General features: G+C 43.4%; 1 protein-coding gene across 1 annotated transcript; it reads left to right on the top strand.

Moving 5' to 3' along the window:
* The first annotated feature begins 47 nt into the window (after nt 1-47).
* gas2l1 (growth arrest-specific 2 like 1) lies at nt 48-24,454 on the top strand. The gene is made up of 5 exons (XM_075467963.1): nt 48-1,589; nt 9,489-9,596; nt 15,256-15,352; nt 18,066-18,381; nt 20,011-24,454. Exons 1-5 carry the CDS (start codon nt 870-872, stop codon nt 22,040-22,042), a joined length of 3,273 nt encoding a protein of 1,090 aa, XP_075324078.1. The 5' UTR covers nt 48-869; the 3' UTR covers nt 22,043-24,454.
* Nucleotides 24,455-25,180: the final 726 nt, after the last annotated feature.

Below are 25,180 nucleotides of genomic sequence, written 5' to 3'. Positions count from 1 at the left end.
TAGTCATTGGTAAGATTAAACGGTCAAGAGGGAGGTTCTTGCACTGAGCAGACTTGTTATCTCATAGTTCTGCATAAGCGCTGATGGCCTTCGACGGCGTTACGGCTGTTTGGTAAATAGGGTAAACAGTGACTTTGATATGGAAAGGCTGTGAAGCCATCTTATTCGTGAACAGGATGGACTGGGCAGCATAAATACCTCCATAACACACAGTTCGATGCTTCTCTGGCCCGCAACCCTGACATTATGCTTCGGCGATGGATTGGTGAACACGGGGTTAAGTTTTTTTTCCAAGCCGGGCGTTTATCCCTCATAATGGGATGTGCCTCCGAGTGCTGGTTTAAGCTACAGCAGGTCAACACATTCAGCGCAAGAGGCGGCGCAACATGGGCTGAGCCTGTTTGCAGGGACAGGGGCTGAGCACACGGAGCCGCTCAGCGGTGTGATTTCATCGGTGAGAGGTTGAGCGCCTCGGACAGACATGGTGACACGTGGAAATTTTCGTATCATTGGACCGTCCGGTCATCTGGTGGGTTGACTGGTCGTCGCACTGGTGTGTGTGTGTGTGTGTCGGCGTCCAGGAGGGATCCGTTTTCCGCTCTCACTCCGGGACAAGGAGATGCGCTCTTTCAGAGGAAGCGGGTTTCGTAGACATCCGGAAAACGCATCCATGCGCCACGGACACTCCACATCCCGATATGCTTCTGACAACACAAAGCCTGGCTTCAATTAGCTCCCGCAAGGAGCCGCACATGCAAATCGGCATGGGCGAGTCAACACGGTTATTACGCGACGTTCTGCGGGTGAGGCTTTGGGGCGCAGTCGTGCAATGAGACAGTCGGGAATCATTAAGTAGACTTCATTGATACATGATCACAATGGACAATATGGCTGATCAGAGCAACATTCAGTCCGCCGCCTCCAAGAGTATTCGGCCTTTTAAATCCAGTGAGGAATACCTGTATGCCATGAAGGAGGATCTGGCCGAATGGCTGAACACCCTGTATGATCTAGATATCACTGCAGACACCTTTATGGATGGGCTGGGGACGGGCTGTGCCCTGTGTCGGCACGCCAACAATGTGAACCGCGCCGCGCAGGACTTCCAGCTAAAGTACCCGGAGGCAGCAGAGTCCATGAAGGTGCCATCGAAAGATGTTGGCTTCCAGTCGCGCAATGCTGTCCCTGGCTCTTTCTTGGCGCGGGATAACGTGTCCAACTTCATCACGTGGTGCAGACAGGAGCTCTGGATCAAGGACGTCCTCATGTTTGAGACCAACGACTTGGTGGAGAGATGCAACGAGAAGAATTTCATCCTGTGTCTCCTTGAGGTGGCGCGGCGGGGGTCCAAGTTCGGCATGCTGGCCCCCATGCTGATCCAGCTGGAGGAGGAGATCGAGGAGGAGATTCGGGATCAGGAGAGCTTGCGGATCGATGGAGAGGAGCCATCCGAGACGAGCTCACCCAGCAGGTGTTACAGTCGGAAGGAGAGCTGCCAGAGCGTGGAGGATGAGGAGGAACCTGATCCAGAACCATTCATCTGGCCGCAGAAGAGAGTCTTGTGTGACATGCGCAATTTGGATGAGTTGGTGAGTTTTCTTAATGTTCACATTGACTTCTCAGAAACCACAAATGATGTCCTAACTTGTCCATGATTTATGAATGCTGGAGTGATTACCTCACACCTCACATATTTAATCATGCCGTGGATTTGCTGGACAGCTGTTCTCACAGGGTAATGAATACAGTTTCCCATGAGCTCTCTCCCATCGGCCTTGGCCTAAAGTAAATATCATCCTGCGCGTTTTGTCTTGTGCTAGAACACCTGACAGAAGGCCAAGTTTCTCCCACAGCATAACACAGAGATGTTAGAGAAGTGATGTGCTCTCTGAAAGTGTCACATCAGTGTTACAAAGAAGGTTGGTGCCTTGTCCTTTGGTGCCGGTGTGTACCTGCATGACTTTGTTTTAGACCATGCTGTTAAATTCCTGTTCACCTGTAGAGTCGGTTTGTGTTTCCCACCCAGATTCTCTCTTCTCCTCACAGGGGAGCGTTTTAACATGTCCCCTCTCTTCTCACCATTCATTATTTTGAACTGTTTGACCTTTTGGCTTTGCCTGCTGGACATGAGATTCCAGAGCAAAGCTAACGAGCAGGCAGACGAACCCAACGGACCACATGCTACTGGGGTTGCGTGAGTGATGGTGAAGTTAATATTTTCAGACTGATGAGAAGAACAATGTGTGTCTTTGATACTGCTGATCGGAGGGACAACGGAGAGGGAGGATGGGAGGCGGTCGACTGGCACACTCATGCTTGTCAGTGGGGCGCTTCTTGTGTGACCTCTGCAGACCGAAATAAGAGGAGAGCACGAGGAGGAGGATGATGTGCGCTGTTCTTTTCCAGATAGTCTGAGTCTGCACACTCTCGCACATATGACTGAGTGCTAGGGATTATACAGGCCAACTGCATTTTGGGACAAATTATCACAAGGGAGCTTGTGATGCATATGCCCCTCCTTTCCCTTTCTGTTGCAGACACATTCCACAGCACACCGATGCACACATTACCTCTGCTGTCATCTGTCAGACAGAGAGACTCACGGATCGGGCAGCTTTTGACTGAAACAGGAAGCGACCTTTTTAGTTATCGTGTGTCTGGAGAGGGAAATATCTGTCTCCTTAGATGTAAGCTGTAAACAACAGAAAACACCCACGACACTAGGCAATTCAAACAAGAAACCACAGTGATATTTAGAGCTGAGGCCGCAATACTGAAATAGTTCATCTTTGTCAAGTGTAATCCTAGGTGTCCTGAGTTGTACGAACACATCCTGTGCTATGACTTCACCTCTTTGTGGTTCTTTTTTTTTTCATGGGGCAAAGACGTTGACGTGTGAGATTAGACCTTTCTAATTTTCTGGACCGTCGCACAATATAGCACAGTCTGATAGGAAATGCTCAAAATAAAAACTCCATTTTCCTTTAATGAATTTGATCAATGTTTGCTTCTCACGCCAGACAAAAAAAAAACGTCAGAATGCTTCCGCTGTTGTATTTCTGTCCAATGTATTGACTTATTAATGTGGAAGAATCTGAGCTCAGTGACCTACTTATGTAGCTATTTTATTTTTTTTAGAAAAGACACATGATTAATGGGCCTCCCTAATGATAAACAGTCATAGTTGCCAGGACTTTGACCTCGAAGATGTGCGCCTTAGATGTTTGTGCAAACTGAAATCCTCTAAACGGCTAACTATTTTGTACAATCAGGCGTGTGGCACCACGTGCTTTCACATGAATCCAGTAAAATTCCAAGTCGTAAATGTAAGACTTAGAGTTCATAGATGAGCCGTATTGGATGTTACCGTAGGAAAAAAAGACAGCTCGTAAGGGGACTGGCAAATAGGGTTATATTTAACTGTTCTTTGGCTGTTAAAGAATGGATCAGTATCATGCATTAAGACGAGGAATTTCACTGCATTGTCTACATTGTTTTGTAGTTGAACAATAAGAGTAAATCCCTTTTTAAGACAATAGGAATACTTTCAAGAGAGTGTGAATTTATACGGACAGACACAGATCTCTCAAAATGCTACTCTCTTTGTGCTCATGCAGTCAGTCGATGGGCGAAAACTGCCTCTGTATCACAAAATGATAGTTTGTTTGTCTCTGAACACTTAGGTAACAGGAATGTGACTCATGATGTGTAACATCTACTACCGGCTGGAAACAATAGGTATAAGCTTTTGATTTTCCTGGTTACACACCCTCACATCAACACTTACCACCGCTGTGCTTTCCTCTGATCTTCCTCAGCTCACTCATCTTACAGTGGGACGCCTTTCCACTCTAAAGTTGAGGAAGTGTCCGAATGTTTCATGTCTTTTGTCTTGACTTGAGTCTAAATGTTCCCTTGTTTCAGTTCTGGCGGTGTGCAGACGGCAGCTGCTCCCACATCTCTGTATATGTTGACGAAGGTTTATCCGCTGCATTCAGGGGTTTACTTTCCAAGTGCCACAAGAGAGGGATCATGGCCTATAAGCTGCACTGAGCCCGAAGCAAATGCACATGTTTACTGGGTCTTTCCATTAGTCCTCCTTAGGGCTCTTTTGTACAAGCTCAAGCTATACAAATTAGTATTTGACAATTGAAATCATACCGAGCAACGCTTTCATGTGTTCTCTGGTTGACCACATGTTAACTGCATGTGAAGGCATCTATAGTGTACAATATTTGAGCTCACAAACAGACCACAGGGGCTTCATGGTCATTGTTGGATTCCTTCAGTCAGCATCATGATTAACCATATAAACTGGCTCATATCTCTTTTCACCCCAGGCGTCGCATTCAGCCCTTGTTTAGTTCATATATGTGAGCCATCGCTCCCATCCCCCAACCCCCTTTCCACTGGAGATGATAAAGCAAAGAGTGGAACCGTATGTCTTCCATGTTGTCATGGACGAGAGGAAATGAATAGACCGACAGTGTTGGCAGCCAAGTAATCAAAGGCTGATATCTCGATCTTCAGATGGAAACACCTCCAGAGCACAGGGGTGATGCGGGAAGAGAATGTGTGTATTGTGCCTGCATGTTCCCTCTGCTGCTCCATTAACCTTATGGAGCAATTTATGCATTCAGGGAATAAAAGAGGGGAGACAACAGACAGGCCGACTTGAGTGACTTCACTGTACACTCTGTTGAACCTGACTGGAGTGGATGTTACTCCGGGAGGCAGAGCTGCAGTAGGGCGAGGGAAGAGGAAAAGTAGGTCACACTGCTTTGTATTGGGTCACACTTTGCTGAGAGAACATGGTAGCCATCAATCACACACGTGTCCATGTTTTTAGTGTTTTAAAGGTTGTTTTGCACTGTAACACTCTCACTCCTCATCACTGTTTCCAACACAAGTTTGTGTGTGGAAACAGCTGACTCGTCACTTTGCATGTTGCCCACTTTATGCCTTTTATTGGAGCGTTTGATGCTATCAGATAATCATTTGCGTAATTTTCATATAATTGGGTGTCTGTCGGAACAGGCTTCTTTCAGTCAGCGAGAATGCTGCAGCCTCTTCCAGCTGGTCTCAGATGGAGACATAAAAACATAAACATAAGAACATAAAAACTCTGCTAACCTCGTTTGGTACGAGCAGATCAAAACAAATCGGTAAACAAGTTAGGCACTGGCCTGATATTTAACTTCCTACACAGTTTTTTTTACCTCATAGCTCTAGATATCCATCAGATTCTTGCATCGCTGCTGCTCCTGATGGGCTCTTTGTCATGTTGCCAGAGGACAGGAATTGATTTCCAGAGAATGGCTGCCTTGATGCAGCAAATGATGTTTGTCCTGGAGCAAGTATGATTGCATTTTGCAAATTGACCAAATGCGCAACACAAAGTAATTAAGTACACGAAACCACATAAAGGCATGTGATTCTTTAGATAACAGTTGCAGGACTAGTTTAGACCTTTTAGAAACACTTGTTTCCTTGTATTAGGCACAAAAACATACTTTATATGTGCCAGCACCTCTCAGGCATACTTTTTCAATGCTGCTACAAGAGTAACGCAATGCATCTTGTTTGAACAAAAATAAAAATACTTCCAATGGTTGTATTTCATGTTTGGTAAGCCTTAAAAAACCCCCGGATATTTTCAGTTTTTGAGCCTGACTCATTTTAGAGCCTGTTGAGACTTGCTAAGCATGTTAGCTGCTGGCTATTGTTTTAACCTTTTTAGAGACTTGCCTAGATTATCATATCTGAGTTGTTGTCAGAAGGAGTGCAGTGACGTTTCCTTCAATGTCAAAACACTGAAAAAAATGGAAAGTGACCTCTACCCTTACAAATGGAGGGCGTGCCTACTTAGTTGTGAGGAATGGCTCTACTTCTGAGGAGCTTATCCACAATCTCCATGTTGCCTACACTCTCAGTCCAGCCCGTATTTTGGAGTAGTTCCTTCCTGAATATCAGGGTGCAGGCAGCCATGGTGGCTGCCACACTCTAGGGAGTCTGTGTAGATCAATAAAGGACGCAGCAAATGAATAAAGGTGTTGCATTGATTTTTTATTTTATTTTATATCTCAATTAACTTACCCTCATTACACAGTAATAGCAAAACTCATCAATATCAAATCGGGAAGCACGATAAACTCAGAGCTGATTAGAAATATGTGTAATCTATTTTTTCCCTCCCCATGTGAGGATGCAACGGACATACTTGACCTTGAGGCGTTCCGCCATCTCTGTTTTTCCCTTTCTTCTCTGCTGTTTGGGCTCCTGAGACCCGCAGCACACTAACTCATTCAGGCGTCATTTCCGACATGATTAGAAAACATTGTCTTTCGTGCAGTTATTTTTCGCCCCCCCCTTACGACCTCATATTGTTTTTGAGATCATTTGTTCGGAAGCTGTCCTATGTTTATAAGCTGTGGCGTAGCTGTCCATAGAGCAGTCATTTATGCTGTCTGTCGGGGCAGCGGTTTAGTAGTAGGAGAGAGTTTGATATGTAGCTTTCTTATGGGCGTTGCTCCAATAACCTTTCAAGTTCCAGAAATCTTTGTTCTGACAAGCAGGCGCCCCTATAGGCCGGGTTCTTTTGTCTGTCTGTGCTTATCTGATCGGGAGGTTGTTTTCTCTTGGGAAGTTTCCAGGCTTCGGGGCACACAGTATAACCAACAGAAGAGTCTTGTTCTGTCATTTTTGTAAAATAAAAAAATAACCTCGCGTTTACTGTATGTGCTGTGCTTTATAATCTTTTATAAACTATCAACTCTTTAATTTTCTCACCGAAGGATGACAAAAAAAGTCAAAGCTTGAAAGTGCTTGTATAAATTCCTATGAATTGAGGTTGTAAGGTTCCTTTTTATTGTTGGAGTTTCGCAATAAGATTGGTTAGTTCTCATAAAAGAAGCTGGTTACAGCAAACCTATGGTCCTGTAGCAGTTGCTGACTCACAGGAAGATCAGACAAGTATTCAAATGGCTGTGTAACCTCTCATAGTACAGAGTACAACTCCAGATATAGGCCACAAAACCAGAAGGGAAACACTGTTTTGTATATGTGGATAATATTAACCAATAAATTGTCACAATTATATGACAGATATACTTTTTACAGTGATATGCGCAACCTCTGGACTTTGCGTTATTGTGACAGTATTTTATTTAAGCTACATCTTAATGTACAATGATAAAGTCTAAAGTTGAAATCAATAAAAAAAAGATAGGGAGAGGAAAACCTAAACATCTTTATCTCTACTCCTCCCATTTCCTGTGTTGATCCCCAGGGTTCACTCAGTCTCTGCCTACAGTATCTCTTCCATGACTGGGCACTCAGATGTTTGCAGGTCAGGAAGGAAAAGAAAAAAGATTGTCGGCTCATGCTGAGCAGATATGACGTGATCTAAGCAGTGGGGGATCTTTAATGGAATGCCCCGTATACATGAAACTCCTCAGAAAAATGTTGCTACTCAGCTCAACGAGAGTGTCACACAAGCTTCTCTTGTTGGGCAAAAAACATCTCTGCATTCCTATCCTAAGATACAGCAGATTCTCAGGACCTGATGGAGATTGTTCACTGTTGGTTTTTCTCTCGTTTCCTTCTCAAACATCTGCAACTCTTGCAGAAAGCGTCTCTTGTCTTCATCTATAATTCATCCTTCAGTTTTTCGCAGCGTTCCTGCTCCACTTCCGCATGTTTCCTGCATGACCTTTTCTCACTCCCCTCCTTCGATCTCATTCTGCAGTGTGCGTCCGTGTGTTTGTGTGTGTGTGGTTGCATGTTTTGGTTTTAGTGGAGCTGCTTTTGTTGACACTGTAAAGAGATTTTAAGTGCACACATTTAATGCCAAAGGCTCCCCGGAGTGAATACTTCAACTCTCAGATCTGCCGTTGATTAGGTTATTTTTTTAAGCTCGTCATTGTTCCCGTCTGTATCCTTCTCAGTGTTTCACATGAGACATTATGTGAGTCCTACACCTACCCGCTTGAGGAAAAGTTATGACCTCATCTGCTTAGCTCTGTGGGCGAGAGGCTTTACTATAGCAAGAATGAAAAAAGAAGGCAAGCTGTACAGTCCAAAAAGGAAGAGAGGGACTATGTGTGTGTGTGTCTGTTACCATAGTAATCTTTCCATTAACTCACTAGCTGGGGTTTTTCCAAAATGGGCTGGTCAACCTACGGACTGAAAGGAGGGCAGGGTGGCTGGGAAGGGAAAAAGAGAAGGAGCGAGCAAAACAAAAAAAACTAAGTCAAGTACACTGTTGGTCACAGGCTAAAAATAGAGACTTACTTGCAACAAAGTAAAATAAAAAGCAGAGGCTCTGAGGAAGCAGGTGAAACATGGAACAGAGGGGCAGGTTAGACACAGAGGTTTAACTCTGATTCCTCCCTCTTTAATTAGCGTGGGATTGGAGAAGGGTGCTATTTCAAGAAAATCACAAGGTGCTACCTTAAACTTCTGAATAATGGATGTGCTGTGGGCTGAGCACACACATGCACAAAGCAAAGTATGTCCCTTGAGCTCTGTGTACTGCATGAAAGGTGCTGCAAACCACTAAAGGCTAGAGGTTTATAACCCCAAATCTTCCAACATGTCATTTGATTACTCTTAAAGATATAAGGTACAGTCCCTGTTGCCCTTGCGCACACTATTATAAAGTATTTTCTCCTCCTCTCCTCCTGTGCTTTCTTTCATTTTGGTGCTCCACCTTCTCTCCCTCCTTGTCGACAAGTGTGCACACGCCTTTGTCTGAGAGAGACGCCAAGACAAACATTGCAGCTGTCCAATCCGGCAAGAGCACAGGCATTCGCAACACAGGCTGATCTCACTCCACCCTGCAGTTGTGTCTGACTCCTAGTTGCCTAATAAGCACCCCCCCCGACCACAGCAAGGGTGCCGGCTCTGGCTCTCTCAATTCAAAACCCAGCTGCTAGCACATGCCTGCTGACATCATCACCGCCACCAGTCTGGTTTTTTGTGCTCTTTAACCCCTTCACTTCATGATGTCACAAGCAGAAACTCTGTCTCGTAAAAGCCCAGAGAGCTACAAAGTGTTCCCAGCATGACCAGATATGTATTTTTCCCGAGACTTTGTGATGAGCTAAGTGACCCAAAGTTCTCTGATAAAATGAGATGAAGGAAGCTCTTAATGTAGGCAGACAGCGGGGCGGGACATTTTATCACTCAGTAGGTGCTTGGAGAGAAAATTTGGCAGGAAGATGACACACACACACACAGTCCAACACATCCATATTCTGGCAGCCAAGACTGCTCATTTCTCACACTGTAGAACAGTCATTGTGATGATGACACATAGCATCAACATCACAATGGTCCAGCAGCGCTTCAGTCACAATCATAGATTTGTGTGACTAAAACATGATCCCCGTTCAGAACGGGAAGTGATCTCTGTCAGGTTTCCTACATGTGTGCATTGTCTTTGTGTGCCCCGGATGTTGAAAACGATCTGTTATTTCTCTTCTCAGGTGCGTGAGATTCTTGGCCGCTGCTCCTGTCCAGCTCAGTTTCCAATGATCAAAGTGTCCGAGGGGAAGTACAAAGTGGGAGACTCCAGTTCACTGATCTTCATCAGAGTAAGGCCTCTTCACCATAAACCTCGACATCGATTGGAGTGGTCTGTCATTGTCTCGCATGTCTACGCATGATTGAGTTTTTATTTTTACACTTAAATGAGAGGACACATCACATGAAAACAACCGCATAATTTCAGCTCTGACCGTCAAACGCAGCAACTGTGGAGTTCACATCAAATTTAAGAAGTAAACCGTATCCATTCATTGATGTGGATTGAAATTCAGAAATAATTTCAATGTGATATTATCAGGACACACAGATAGACTAAAAACTAGGGATGCACGGATACTGATACCAGTACGGGTTTAATATGCCTAAAGAAAATAAAATGTGTTTAATTGTAAGAACTATAATGGCCTTGATTAGTACTCATATCCGTACTCGTTATCGGCAAGTACTAAAAGGTAAGTACTTGTACTTGTACTTGTACTCGTTTAAAAAAAATGTGGTATTGGTGCATCCCGAACTAAAACTATCATGTGCACTCCCTACTGATAATGACCTGGTTAGATCTTGGGACACCTAATGGTCTCCTGCCATTGTGTGCTCATCATGTTGTCCTGTCCTGTGAAGGACTATTACCGATATTACTGCTGCTCTCACTTTCAATTTAAAGTCCTGGTAGAGAGGATCATTTGAATTACAGTACCTGTGTTGTGGGAAGTAAGATTATTGTTATCATAATGCAGGTTAAATGCTACTTAAACCGTTTAGAAGTCACAGATGTAGAGTCACTCCTTTTAACAAAGCTCCCATCATGGCTCAGTTCTTTTGACTGAGCAGCTGCCTCACAGCCATTATTTCCTCTTTAGAGCCACTTTATCCAGCTCTAACGTCTCAGCAAAGCAATTCAAATGTTCGGATTTAGGCTGGAAGAATAAACAAGAGTCCTCATTCACTCCCGGCATCTGTGGAACTGATGACCAAGTGGATTTCTGAGATTTGTTTATGGCAATGTCCCCATAGCAGTGGGAAATTCCTTGACGTTTGTACATTGCACAGCTAATGTGCTAATCTTGTCTTTTATCATAAACCCACAACACAGGCCAGATCTGTGGAAAGTGAGAATCGGACACTGGAAAATTTAAGACCGAGTTTGAGTTACCTTGTTTTAATGCCCCCTTTCGTCCTAAAGTACTACTCAAACTTAGCTAACTGTTGGTATTTCTGCTATCATGATGTGTGAAATATTGTGCATTGTGAAATATAGCGACTTTTGCAGGGTTCCGTCTTGTGATCGGTCTGAACATGCACTGTACGGTTAATTCAGGGCTTGTTTCCAGCTTTAGTTGATCAGGCCTGTGCTCATACACACAGAGGTGGAGTTACATCTTGTAACTCTTTCTTCCTCCACATTTTCTCTGGGGTATCCATGGCAGCAGCAGGAAAGGCACCACTCTTCTGGGAAGAGGTCGGGCAGTAGCAGCTCATTTTATTTAAAGGTGCACATAGCAGAACAACCTGTTTGGAACAAAGCTAAAAGACATGAAAGAGCATAAATCTGTGCAATATACTGAACATTTATAGACACGTTATAGGTGCACGTTAGACATGCTTTACTTTGTGTAAAAAGTCATTTGGAGACTTTTAACATGATCATCTTACACTTGATGTCTCCTGCACCGTCAGACTTTGTTGTCTTAGGATTGCCAGACCTAAAAAGACGGAGACAAAATGTTGAGCAAGTGAAAAAGAGAGCACAGATTTAATAGTCCAAAGTTGTATAATTTGGGAGGCTTTAAGTTACTCATGTTCAGCTTGTATATTTGGCATAGAGCACTGAAGGCGTGCGATAATTGAGTCGAACCATATGGGGCTGGCATATGGCATCATATGTTTTTTGGAGAGAACCACGGTTATGTAGCAACAGATACCCCACCCCCCCCAGCTGCTTGACCGAATCCAACACCAGTGAACTGCATGATAAAATGTCCGTGACACTGTTGTGATTTCTCTGTCTTCTGCGAGTGTTTACAAGCTGCCTTCATCTGGCCCACTCCCAGGACGCAAATTTTTCTATGTCGACGCAAATAGAGCTTTAAGTCATTTCCTGAGTCCTCCTTATCTGGGCTGTAGCCTGTTCCTGCCAGACTGTTTGTCTCATTCTCTGTTTAGGAGCTGATACTGTACCCACTCCAGGCCTCAGAGGACGGTAAAGGAAGGCTGGTTGATACCAGAGATCGATTTTGTCTCACTTACCCATAATGTCTTGCAGCTGGATTAATGGACTCTTTGGATGGTTTTCCAAGTTGCCTGTATTTGTATTACACAGTTGGATTCCCTAGATGTCAGTAATATCAGTGCTTTTTCATTTCGGATGGCACCGCTTGGTCCACACCGGAGATGTGATATCCACTGTGTGATGAATCATTAAGCACACTTTGCCCTGTCTAAAAAAATAAACTATATATAAAAATATATTTAGTTGCCTCTACATGCCGTGTTTTACATTTATTTTCCATAAATGTTCCCTGAATTCAACAGGACTTGCTGTCAGTGGCTTTTCTGTAAGTAACGCAGGGTTAACCAGTGCTGTTGACGTTTCCTATTGACAGACTCTTTGAGCCAATAAAATGCAACACTCCTCTGAGTTTGCACATTTCTCCACTTTTTATCTCTTCCTTGAGTGAGGCAAAGACAGACTTTTGTTATTTATCAAAAAACATATTTTTCGAATAACTATTTTCACAGTAGCTGCTAATGCAACTGCAGGGTGACATTACAATTTTCCAATCTTATGGCAAACGTCAAAAGGTGGTTAATTTCCCGGCAATTCTGCATATTTTGATAAGCGGTAAATTCTAGGCTAATAAAAGCCATTTTTATAAAAACAAATCCAGGGCTTTAACTTTTTCATAAGCTAATAAACTGGAAGGGACAACTATTATTCACTAGGACACTTTATTAAATCACCGTGAAGATGTGATTTGGATTTTCCGATTGATTCCACAAGGGAACTTGTTGTTTTCACAGATCTCAGCTTGTTAGTAGCCTGGCTTTGGAGTGAAGGGTCAGCTCAGGCTATGGATTAAATGGAGCAGAGACGGGTCAGAGCCATGCTCCCAGCTGTGGCAGCATAGCAGTGCAGAGGCCTTAAGCCTTCTGCCCTGAGCCGCAGACCATCAAGCCAAGAACTCTCTGCATTTGGCTTATGTGGTGTGTGCTCAAGCCACTTGATGATCAGACCGAGTGCCTCGTATGTTTCCGAAACCTGTCAACATTGATCTAATTAGGTTCTTCAATCTCATTTGAGTTTCTTCAAAAAAACAAGATCCCTCCCATAAAAAGAAAACATAACCTTCCTCCTTCCTGAACTCCATCTGTCCCACATAATTTCCTTATAAGTCGCAGTGAGATGTGTTTGATCGGTGTCAACATGCGACTGCCCGTTGGAGCAGCCATGTCACTTGAGCAGATGCATAAAAATTTGAGGTGGACTTTGTGTCTCGGAGCCGTTGGTCTGGTCAGACTGGCTCTCTTCGGGCCATTTCCTCCCTCTCCTGATGCATCACTGGGGATGACAGTGATTATGCACAAGCCCAAGCAGCTCCAAGTGCACCCAACACACTTCCTTTATTCTCCTGATGGGAGGAAACTGGCGGACGCTTTACTTTAACCGCCAACAAACTCCTATTCAGCACTGAAAGCAAATGGGTGGACAGGCTACACGAGCACAGGGGGTGGTGGGGTGTTAGTGGGGTATTTGTTGATGAATGAGGTTACCCCTCAGTGGGCGGAGATGGCTTCACTTGAGGGGAACAACAGCCGAAGTGAACCATGAGCTTCACTTTTTTAACTTAACAGCATGATTTAAGCAGAAATCGCTTCAACACGCCCCAGCAATGATGACAAGAAGTCTCTGTTCACTGTTGCCATGGAAACAAGGATGGGGTCTGTAGTGGTGAAGACTGTGAAACCCCTTCAGCATTTGGGAATTCTGGCAGCTGAGCCACAGATATAAAGTGGAACATGGTTTCTAAATATCTATTCAGCCTCAAGAGGATCCTCAGTGCTGCAGTATTATGTATAAAGTATGAAATGCATTGTGAACTGGTTGGATAAGGAAAGACATCCTTACATGCGATGCCATTTTGATAACTCAGACCTGTAATGAGTGCCAACAAAACATAGATAAGTAAGTTGTATGGCCTCATATTATCATCACATCTTGCGTTCTACCTTGCATACTTTGTGCTTCAGTATCTCACATTTTAAAATGGGGATTATCCTTTACGTACACTATGATTCTCTTGATAAATGTATACATTAAATGATAAGAGTTGCCTTAATATTATATCTGTGCTTCTAGCATTTTAGAACCCTCAATAATTCTCGACATAGTCAGGTGTTTATCACACTGCAGGGGAGACTTTTATTTGTATTTGTTGTTGCTGGTACCATGACAGCTACTCACGACAGTTACTCCTCTATCCTGTAGAAAAAGGGCAACAACTACATTAGCTAGAAGCAGTGAGTCATGTCTTTATATGCTGCTGGAAGCACATAGTGTGCAGTATACAAATCCCTCTTAGCAGACCTTTTGATCTTTGTATTGTGCTGTCTAAGGCTGACTGCAGTGATGCTTAAAATATGATGATATGTTAATAACCTTGTGTAACCCTGCTTTTCACTGCTGGCTCATGATGGTCACGCAGCATCACACAAACAGTAAACCTGTTTTTGGCATAGGGTCAACACAGTGAGGAGTAAGCAGTTTATGCCCCCAGGTCTGGCAGAGATAAGCAGATGAGCTGTTTTGACGGATTTGATGTGGTACGGCAGCAAGGCAGATGAAAAGACTTGTAGTGGATCGACAGGAATTGTATTGGAGAGAAGGTGGGGTCAGACTGTGGCGCACATGCATTGTCTGCGGCCTCTATTTGACCGTGGTCAGGGTCCCGGAGATGAGATGAGATGCGGTGCCACGTGTGTGCGATTCGGTGGAAATAAACTGCATGCGAGCCTACGCAGATTTATCACTGTGGTTTGCCTTATGTGCCCTCAAAGACACGGGTACAACCTTTAAAACATGTGGCTGACAGACAGTGTTACACAACCCAAAGCAGGGGGATGCTTCCATGGAGCTGTCACATCAAGAAAAGTGTGCTGTTTCAAGAAAGGCAGCCTCTGCCTGGAGGGAGAGAGGCTCTTTGGTCTGGTAATGTGGATGTGTGTGCTAAGAAGAGCAGAACGCGACATATCTACCCCCCCCCCCCCCCCCCCCCCCCGTTATAGCCATCCTAGGATAAATAAAATGTTTTCTGAGAAGCCACAGTTGACGCGTTACAATGCTTGCCCACCTTACTACCCTCTGAAAAAATAGTGAAGCTAGCAGAAAAACAAGAGAGAGGGGCCACAACAGACTGCTTTTCACAGCACTTGGGCCCTTTATTATCCCTCCGTACTCTGTATAATTGCGAGTTGGCATAGTAATGAACAACCCCCATAATGGCAGCAGCTGGGGGTGATGTGGGAGAGAGAAGAGTCGTGGGGAAGGGAGAGAAAGGGGTGTCTAGATGTTATGTAACACTGACGATCGGCAAACTGCCCTTTAGTGATATTTCCATATCTAAAGAATTGTGTTTCAGTATCTTTGGCCCATTTAAGAGTGTATACGTTTGTTTCATCCTTTAATCTTTGTCACCTTTTCTCCCTCAGGTCCTTCGTACTCATGTGATGGTGCGTGTTGGAGGGGGCTGGGACACTTTAGAGCATTATTTGGACAAGCACGATCCATGTCGTTGTGCTGCTTTTGGTGAGGTCACAGTTTTTTTGTTGTGGAAAAGGGTTTCATAATTCAGAATGCATTTAAAAGTTGTAAACAAATGATTCACCTTTGATGTATTATCTTCTGACTTGGAGCAGACACTATGAAAGGCAGAAGTATTAAATGATAATAAGTAATTATTATATAGGTTATTATTATTATATATTAATTATTATATTATTATATAAGTATTTGTTGTTGTGATTTAAGAATATCTAAATATTTCTCATTGCATTTATCCGATTTTTGTTGTTTTACTGAATTTGCATTGTTTCATCATCCAGCAATGACCATCTTGTTCATTAGAACTCTGATAGATTTTTTTTACTCTCAGCCAAGAAATGTAGATGTTGAAAATGATGCAACATTGTATTTGAAAAATGTTGGCCTTTACTGCCACCAAAGTCCATAATGCTCTTGCATAGCAGATAGATTATGTTGGCATGCTATGTCAAATCTGTTGAAAAACAAATGCGTGTTCGTGTTATTTAGAACGTGTTTAAAGGGACATTATGTAATTTCTTCCCCCATCTAGTGGTGCAATTTTATTTTGCAAAGTGAATGAATTTGCTCTCTAGTGCCTCGCGTTTTCAAATGTGCGTTGCAACTTCTTGAACTACGGCAGGCGGTATGTGTCAAGATTCAAGAAGCTATGGCTTCAGACTCAAGGTCCATACAAAGAAAAAGACATCAAGACACATAGTACAAAGGATTACATAACACACATACAACAACACTATAAATACAGATGACAGATAACATGTCAGATAACATAAGTTGACATAGCCTTTGGTGTGCAAACAATGCAATTAGTCATATTCCGGGAGTTACCAGAAGTGACGTCGATGCAGCGGTAGCGTTAGCAGCAGTGTGTAGTTGCTATCTGGAAAGTGTTCTTTTAAATAAACTCCCGGTAAACTTACAAACTTTCTAATGCCTCGTTTTGTGAGTTAAGAGCCTGTGTGTACTACAGCAGATGTTTGGTAACAATCAATGCATTATTAGTGGGATAATTTAAGAGATAAAATCTATTTACCTTAAAGCTGCAGTCTGCAAGATTTGTTGTTTTCATACGTAAAGTCCTACTTTTTGGCATTTTAAGAGTTTACATGATCTATCGGAACGCTTGAAGTTGAAAACGGTGACCTCCGTAGTCGCAAAATGCAAGAAATGCTTATTTTTTAACCGAAAAATGAAAAGTTATTCAACTTCCTGTCCCGTCCCTTCAAAACACATGAGAACTCGTGCACGTCTAGGTGCACGCCAGATGCGCGTACACGACTCCTCATTCATCAACTCACCTGTCATTTGCGATCATGGAAGACACAGTAAGTAGACTAGCCCGTAATGAAGTTCAATAGTCTAGATAAATAAGCGTGGGGACGAGCCTACCTTGTATCGCACGTGCACAATCGGTGATTGACAGGCAGCAGAGCCCAGCTCGTAAACCTGATTGGTTACCTTTTACCGGTCCGGTCTGCAATTTTGTAAACAAACCTGCTGGCTTTGGAGGGACCTAGCGGGACATATAGGGGACCTAGAGAACTCATTTTTTATTGTATTGGGGTATTTAATGTACTACTTTCAGAATCCCTGGACAGTTCCAGGCATTATGCTTGAAAAAGAGTTGCAGACTGCAGCTTTAAGCGCCAGTAATAAGTCATTCGGCGGACGTGACGTCAAAATGACGTCATTTCCGCTTGCAGGCCTGGCGTTGGGGAAAATGTGGTTCGAAGTGTTTTATGTCTCTCTCGGCACTTCATCGTTTTTCATAGACTGGAAGGACATGGCAGCCTCCATAGAGATTGCCCTCTCTATATAGATACAGGCAAGTTATTCTTCACTCCGGAGGATAATTGAGATTTTTGACAGAGATAATTTTACACCAATGAGGACTAATTTATGAATGAATATGTTGATTTGAGCTAATAAATGACTTAATTTATTACATAGTGTCCCTTTAAAAGATAAGGAGGAACAGGGCTGAAAAAGTTACAAAAGGCAATGAAATGCCATTAGGTGAACTGTCAGCAGGTTGGTATTCATCCGAGGCAGAAGGTTTCGCCATTCTGAGAGAGACCGCACTGAAAAATAGTTCAACAATAAGAAATTACTACAAGAATTTAAGGGTTTCATCCCCTGTGGTGCCAGTCTTGAGCCATCTTCGAAAGCAATGACAAAGCCAAAAACTAACAGTAAACAAATCTATTCCCAAACAGAGTGTGCTGTGACTGTAACTCTAACTTTTTTTTAAACTTGATTTAAAATCTTACGCACGGTCAACATTTCATATGCTGCTTTTGTGCTTTTAAATTAAATTTTATTATTATTTTTTTTAATGATTGCATTCCAGTTTACTAACAATATATGCAGTGTTCCGACAGGCTTGCCTGTCCTATCCATGCCTGTTTACGCTCACAGTGATCAGCAGCACGATGACACATGTCCATAACTATGTTGGGTGAGACCATCCATCCTAACCTAAACTGCTGCTTAAGTGTCAGGGGAAAATCATCCGGACAGCTGACTCTAGCTGAAACCAAGGCTGGTGTTATATTTCAAGCTTGATGCCATTGATTTAGTTTGCTATGGTCTACCTCTTGACCACTAAATGTCTTTAATCTTTGGTGATTGTACAGGCTGTCTGCCTGTGTGGGTTATAAGTCTGTCTGAACACCGTTTTGTCACTCTGTCTCCACAGCGCACCGTTACCACCAAGCTAAAGCTAGTGGCCAAGGGCAGGGAGCTCAGAGCAAGTCATCGAGTGCCCACTCCTCTCGCTCCACCAGCCCAGGCCCACACTGGCGTAACGACGGCATGGCACCTTACAAACATCCCGAAAGGCGCTCCTTGGAGCCCCTTTGTGCTCCCAATGCCTCCTCGTCCTCGTCCTCCTCACGACCAGGTCGATCTCAGAACTCCTCTGTCCCCACAGAGCTCAATTCTTGTGCGGCACGCACTCTGCTCCCAAGGCCGCCACGAGACCGCTCAGAACCTCGACACTTTAATCCTCTCAGGTGAGTGTGCGTGTTTACATGAATGTGCAGACAAGTGTGATATCAATTAATTTCTCACAGTTTAGCCTAGTTTTTGCTGCTCGCTGTGTGGTGCCCACACAAACACAAACACACACACACACACATAGAGTGGGACAGATATACAACACAGAAACCTACCAGGAAGCCACAGATTAGACCAGAGCAGATTTATCTAATCTCAGGTGACATTGCCATGATAAATCTACCCTACACTACCACCTTACAGTGCCTCCTAGTGGGGGCAATGTAGAAAATACTCTTTGCCACTTTTCTCTCTCCCACTTTCATTCAGCTAATTTGTCTGTTTACCTTACTGTCCATCATGGCTGGAATTCTGAAGCTTGTTCAAGCTTTAGCTCCCATGTTGTTTCCAAGATAAACAGATTTTCTGAATTTGTATAAAGGCAATAACAAACAAAACCTCTTTTCTCAGTCTTTTCTGATGTGCTGCTGAAGTGGTTAATCAGAGAATGTGTTTTAATGTTAAGAATAATACACACGGCTCGTTCTGTAGGGGTGAAAAGAGCATTAGAGCATTAAACTTTAGTTGGTCACATACCTTCTCAGTATAGAGTGTGGCAGCACCATTGTTTAACACGACTGATGTAAGAACAGAATGTTGGTTTACTTTGGCTACAAGCCAGTAATGTTGCTCGTGTTTCTTTTAAGCGTTAGTTCAGGCTAGATGTCAAGGTATCAGCACATTCAGATTAACCCTGTGTGGTCAGGGCATTAACTTTCACGTGGGGCAGATTGGATGAAAGCTAATCTCACGACTTTCCCCAGACAACTGTTCACTGCTGACCCGGGGAAGTAGGTCAACAGGTGGGTTATATTCAGGCGGAAATGGCCAGTGTGATGAAGCTGTAATTAAAGTCACTGGGCGGGAATTTGAATCAGAACAGAACTGTATTACCAGCACTAATTTTCAAAACAAAAATCCCTAAAATGATTGTTTGGTGTGTAGACAGCAACTGAAAGTTTTTGGCGAAAGTTCGGTTACAGTCGTCATATGATTATATTTGTAGAATAGAACAGGCTAATACAGTCTTTCGGTATTACTTGAAAAACAAGACAGTTCATTACCATTACCATAACGCGGGCTCAGCCTCAACACCGTACTGATGAACACTTTTCAATTTATCTAGGTTTGTTCTTCCTCTGATGTGATTCATGAGCCGATTATGCAGTTAAACCTGATGGTGCTGCTGGTGCGTGACAGTGGAGTGGTGTCTGCTTTAGAAAAGGGAAATGGTGTGTGTTGGGTTAGAAAATCTATGAGAACTCTAATCCTGCCCCCACTGGCTCTCATCTTCCCTGTAATCCCCCTGGCTGTCACTACCCACTGTTCCAAGACACACATGAGCCTTAGGTCAGTTGCAAGTTGGAAATACTCATAAGTCCTCAACATTGCTGAAAACATACCCACATCAGGGTATGAGGGACGAAAATATATGCTAGTGTGGCTTGAGAGCTGTGCCAGAGGCAGCCGCTTTAGCCTCTGTGTTGTAATATGACAAACCAGTGCAAATCGAGACTCTCTGGACTTTCTTTTAAGAGTGTGGTTTTATTCTGAATATAAATGTATACCTCCACTTTACATTGCAGGAATAAGGAGACAATGATGCCCCTGACAAGACGACTCTCTGGAGACAGTGACTCCTCTACAGCGTCCTCTAAGGGAGGAGGAGGAGGAGGAGGAGGAGGGCGGCACTCTGTTGGTGGTACTTTACGGCGCTCTGGTGAAGAAGTAGTACTGCTCGTCAACCGCAAGGAAGGAAAGCACCTGATTGAGAGGGCAGGAGCCAGAAATCATAGCTCATCCCTGCGTCCCACGATGCCTCGTGCACGTAGCCAATCACGGGAACGTGCTCCACTTGCTCCGATAATCAAAAAACCCAACCCATCCCCGGGGTCCTCAGATGGAGCACGACCATCTCGCACAGAAAGGGGGCGCTCGATTGGAAACGAGGGCCCAAGAAGGCTCCATGCTCCACGTTCCCACAGTCAGAGTAAGTTGAGTAGCCGTACTTGGTCGGGTGATAGCAGCCCCGCTCCCGCCCACAGAGACCATCAGTTTCTATCATCAGAAAGACGAGAGGACCCTCGGAACAAACAGATGGCCCCTTCCTCCCCGAGAGTGGGTGTTGGGTTGACTAAGAGGCAGTCGTCCTCATGTTCTAACTCCCCTATCAAAGGAGTCCAGAGCAGCAACAGCAGCCCCAGCAAGAAGACTGTCACTACTCCCAGACCTCCTGCTCCCCGCTCACCATCCATAGGGAAAGGCAGACTACTCCCACCTGTCACCCCAGGAGGGCGGCGTTCACCACACTCATCTCCTCGTAACTCTCATCATCACGCTGCCCGCTCCCCTCGGATCTCGCAGGCCCCCCGCTCTGCTGGGCGAGGAAGCCTCAGGAACTTGTCTGGCCTGGAGTGCCAGGAGACCGAGGAGGAGGGACTCGGCTTTGGCTTTCAGATGCTGCCGGCGTTAGACTCACAAAAGGAGCAGGACCTGTATCGCAGCTTTGAGGCTGAGTTTCTGGCCAATACACAGCAGGCCAGAGAAGGTCCTGCTGCTATGGCTCAAAGTGGAGCAACTGTGCAGGTATCTGCACTCACTGATCCTAATGTCACTGACTCTGCCTATTCCTCTTCTAACTCCTCCACTTCTTCTCTGAACGTGGGTGCAAAGATTGGAGCTCTCCCCGATCTCAGGGAATCCAGGAGGACTAACCATCGTCATTTACCTCTAGAAGACCCCCTAAATTTACTTTATGGACCCAATTTTGGAGGACCACATGGTTTTGGTCAAGGAGAGCCTGAACATTGGGGGGAGCGTAGAGGGGGTCTCAAGAAGCTCCCAGCCATCTCTAGTTCAGTAGAGGAGAGGGAAATTCCACCTTCTTTGCCTGTGCTTGGAGACACATCACCTGACAAGCTGATGAATCACATCCCCTCTCAACCTGCTTTCCACTGTAATAATATGAATGGAGATCACAAAGGTTGTCTTCCTGCAGGAGGGCTCACAGGTAACCCAGGTCAGCTTGGCTGGGGCTCACAGACTGAAGGAGATATTCCACTTGAAAATCACCAGCCAAACTTACCTTATGACCTAGAAAATGGAGACTGGAGTGATGACCTCCCTCCTCCAGAGGCTTGTCCGTCACCTGTGCCCGCTCTCCCTGAGGACTGCTCTTTCCAGGATTCTTCAAGCGAAAACTCCTCCATGTGCTTCAGCTTGAGCGGATCTCGCTCTGGCTCTCCACCACCGTCTTTACCACTGACCAATGGGGATACCGGGCGAAAGAAGGCAAACAAAGCCGGCCTGATCTCTAAGCAAAAACTGGCAGCAAGGGTTAGACCTCGAACTGACAACAGGCCACAAAACAGCCCCTCACGTATTCCCACCCCGGTCAGCTACAGAGATCTTCACGCTCATGACACACTCTCACCCTGCCACACACCACCGCTGTCCCCTCAGAGCTGTCATCATGCTGGTCGTCCAACTACATGCAAGAACCTACACCAGGGCTTCATGGATATGATCCATCCTCAGACCCACTCCCCATCCACGGGAAACAAAGACTGCTCCTACCCCACACAGTCAGGCAGCCTGGACACTGAAGCTTGGATGTAGCACAAAACTGATGGATGCAGAAGGTTGTTGTCATGAATGTTGACTACTGTGTTAAAAAAAAAGACCTAAGTTAAGACTGTTTCCACTGCTTGTCAAACACACTTTTTTTTTCCCCCATTTAGTTTTTATTCCTTGGATAACAGCAGGGGGTCCACCTTGCTATTTTTTTGCACTCAAGCCAAATTATTTATTACCAAAGGAATGGTGTTTATCTTTACTGTAATTTCAATGTGTGCATGGGGATGCTTTTGCCAATCATGATTTTTATTTTATTTTTAACAAGACACTTGTGAAATTCTCACAACTGATACACGTGCATAGAAAAAGAGAGCATATGTGCTGCCTGCCTGGTGTCCCACCAAGGGGGACGGTAAAGTGCCAGGCATTTGAAGCTCCATCTCTATAACCAGTGCAAACACTAAACCTTTGGACAGTTGGATTGGCTCCCTCTTGTGGTTTGCCACCGCCTGTCTGCTTGCCTTGATAGTCAAAATACTGGTATGGTGACAGTATAAGTATAAGTCTCTGCACATTAGTAGTCTTCACGTGGGATATCCATATCTGCAATATAACAATAGCCAACATATACAAAGGTTGCCACATCATTCCTCTGACTTTATGTACATTATACACACTACCAGTTTCTGTACAGTTTTCCGGTGTCATTGATGTACTAAAAATGAAATGAAAAAATCTTTTATTTATCCCAGACAGAATTTTTTTTTCTTCTTTTATGTCAGTTTTTCACAGCCAGTTGATTTAGTTAATATTTGTTTTCGAATGCTCAGTTTGTAACATGTTCTCAAGATTAATGCAGTAAAACATTTCAACTTTTACTTCTTAACTTTTAAGTGGATTAAGGGTGAAAAAAACAAACAAAAAAAGAATATGGGGAGCGTCGGAGGTTGTGTTACTTTGTGTCATTGTCACTGAAACTGAAACGTTTAGAGCTCTTCCTCTGACCAAACCATACTCTGGAGTTCCATGCGCAGCCAGAGTCACGGACTGAGAAGAATGAATGAATAGATACGTGCTGATGTGCTCACTGAGAGATGTGCGTATTTTGTATGTGGAAGGCGTGGAACACAGTGTACGTGTTTGCTGTATGAAGGTCTGTGCTGCCTTAGCTATGCAATATCGGTGTTGGAAATGCCTTGACAATTCCCTTTGCCTTAAAGTTTATTCACTGATTCGTTTTTTGAATGTTTCTGCTTCAGTTTGGTGACACTGCATTGCCACAAAGTGTTTCCGATAATATGGAAGTTGAAGGGATTGGGCATGAATGTGTAAAATTTGAGGAACATTGCCAATTTTTGAATATAGAATTGACTTGATGTAAAATAGTAGTAAACCGTTAAAGATGTGTACTGTATTCCCTGTGAATCCTGGTGTTTTTTTTTTTTTAAATACAAGACATTACACAAAGTAATGGGGACATCTTGTGGTTGAAACAGACATATTTTCGCTGTGAAAATATGTTTTCTGGAAACTGTTCCCTTTCCTCCAGTTCAGACCGACGTGTCCTGGTTGATATCAATAGAATGATGATGAGATGAAGTTTGTTGGATGGAGACTCACTCTTAACTGGAGTGTGCGCATGAATAATAGAAACTGTAACTGGATATTAAGATCCTCATGTGAAGCGCTTGTCTCTCGTATGGGAGGTAGACTCCGGCCACAGAGCTTCTCACAGTACTGTTTTAGGTATGAGGACTTTGTGAAATATATTTGAAAGTTGACAGGTTGGAATTGTGGTGCCAGTGCTAAGAAAAGTTTTTTTTTAAAAACAACAAAACAAAACTTTGAATAAAGTTTCGCAGCTGTTTTGATGGAACAGGAAACGATAGTATTTGGAGGAGGCTAACAGTAAATGGGCTCAAAGGAAAGTATGGAGGGTGTGTATATCTTTGTGTACATACGGTATGAGAATATGTACAGAGTTGGAGTGAAGAGGAGTGATGTTGGTCTAATTTATTTATTTATTGAAATAGATCCCAAATGGCTCAAATGGCATCCGTATCCCAAGTATTTCAAGCAAATAAGTGTTTAGGGAAATCCAAAAAACGTGGGCCATTTAAAGATTTTGTCCATTTCCTTAGCAGCATATTGAAAAGGACAAACGGATTAGACATGTTGCCAGGTAAGAAAACTAAAAACTGACCCTGAAAAGAGAATGAGAGACATAGAACATAGCGTTATTGTCAGAGCAACACTGATTGAGTTATTGTTGTTGTATTGGTTTCACTTGTATAAACTGATGATTACATATGTATTTGTTATTTTTACTTTAAATTTGTTTAGGCCTATTTGCATTCGATTCATTGGTGATACCCGTGACATGAACTGTGACTTCAACCAAACAGGAAACACTATTTCGTTTTCAGTCATTAAAAAAAAAAAAAAAAAAAAGAATGCTTGCACTACTTTGCAGATTTCATCACTCTCTTCTTTTTTCTCCAATCAATCTCCAAATGAAATCTGAATGTTCGTGAACCGATGCCATTTTCACACAAACTTCTGGAAGGTGTACAGATTGCTTGACATTGTGTTGTGTGTGTTTGAAACAGCAATACGGCAACATTTTGCTCTGTTTCTTTCTTTTCTTTTCTTTTTTTTTACTTTGAAAAATGCTATCAAGTTGTTCTTGTAATAAATACTTTCTTCTGAACTTTACAAATGCGTTACTTTCTTTCATGTGACCCCAGGTTGAGCTCGGATTTAGATGCAAAAAAGAAAAAAAGCCTAAATTAACTGCTGAAAAAAGTTCTCAGACAAACTGATTTGCGAGGTATTTTGTACTAAATAAGTCCATTTGTCTCAAAATATGTAAGATACAAACTGTAGTCAACAAATTGAATGAAACATGAATTTTTTTATGCAAATATAGGACTAATTAAATTTTTCTAAAACCCTAAAGAATATCCTGAAACATTAGGTTTTTGTTGAAACCGCCTTAGAGGGATGTTTAATTTCATGGTCCAAAAACATACTTTGGGGTGTTGTGGAGTGTTGCACCTCTTGCTTTTAATATCTGGGAAAACTATCTATCTATCTATCTATCTATCTATCTATCTAGTTTCTTCAGGGTTTAGATTATATTTGCTTCCACGAATTAGCAGATGACTCTATTTAAACTGT

The sequence above is a fragment of the Odontesthes bonariensis genome, chromosome 6, assembly GCF_027942865.1.
Source record: "Odontesthes bonariensis isolate fOdoBon6 chromosome 6, fOdoBon6.hap1, whole genome shotgun sequence".
NCBI classification, from domain to species: domain Eukaryota; kingdom Metazoa; phylum Chordata; class Actinopteri; order Atheriniformes; family Atherinopsidae; genus Odontesthes; species Odontesthes bonariensis.
Note: the sequence above shows the minus strand (reverse complement) of the source record. Positions and strands in the feature narration are given on the sequence as shown.

Coding starts and splice junctions, on each gene's coding strand:
- gas2l1 (XM_075467963.1), top strand. CDS start 870: ATGATCACAATGGACAATATGGCTGATCAGAGCAACATTCAGTCCGCC. Junction 15,353..18,065: donor ATGTCGTTGTGCTGCTTTTG/GTGAGGTCACAG, acceptor CTGTCTCCACAG/CGCACCGTTACCACCAAGCT. Junction 18,382..20,010: donor CGACACTTTAATCCTCTCAG/GTGAGTGTGCGT, acceptor TTTACATTGCAG/GAATAAGGAGACAATGATGC.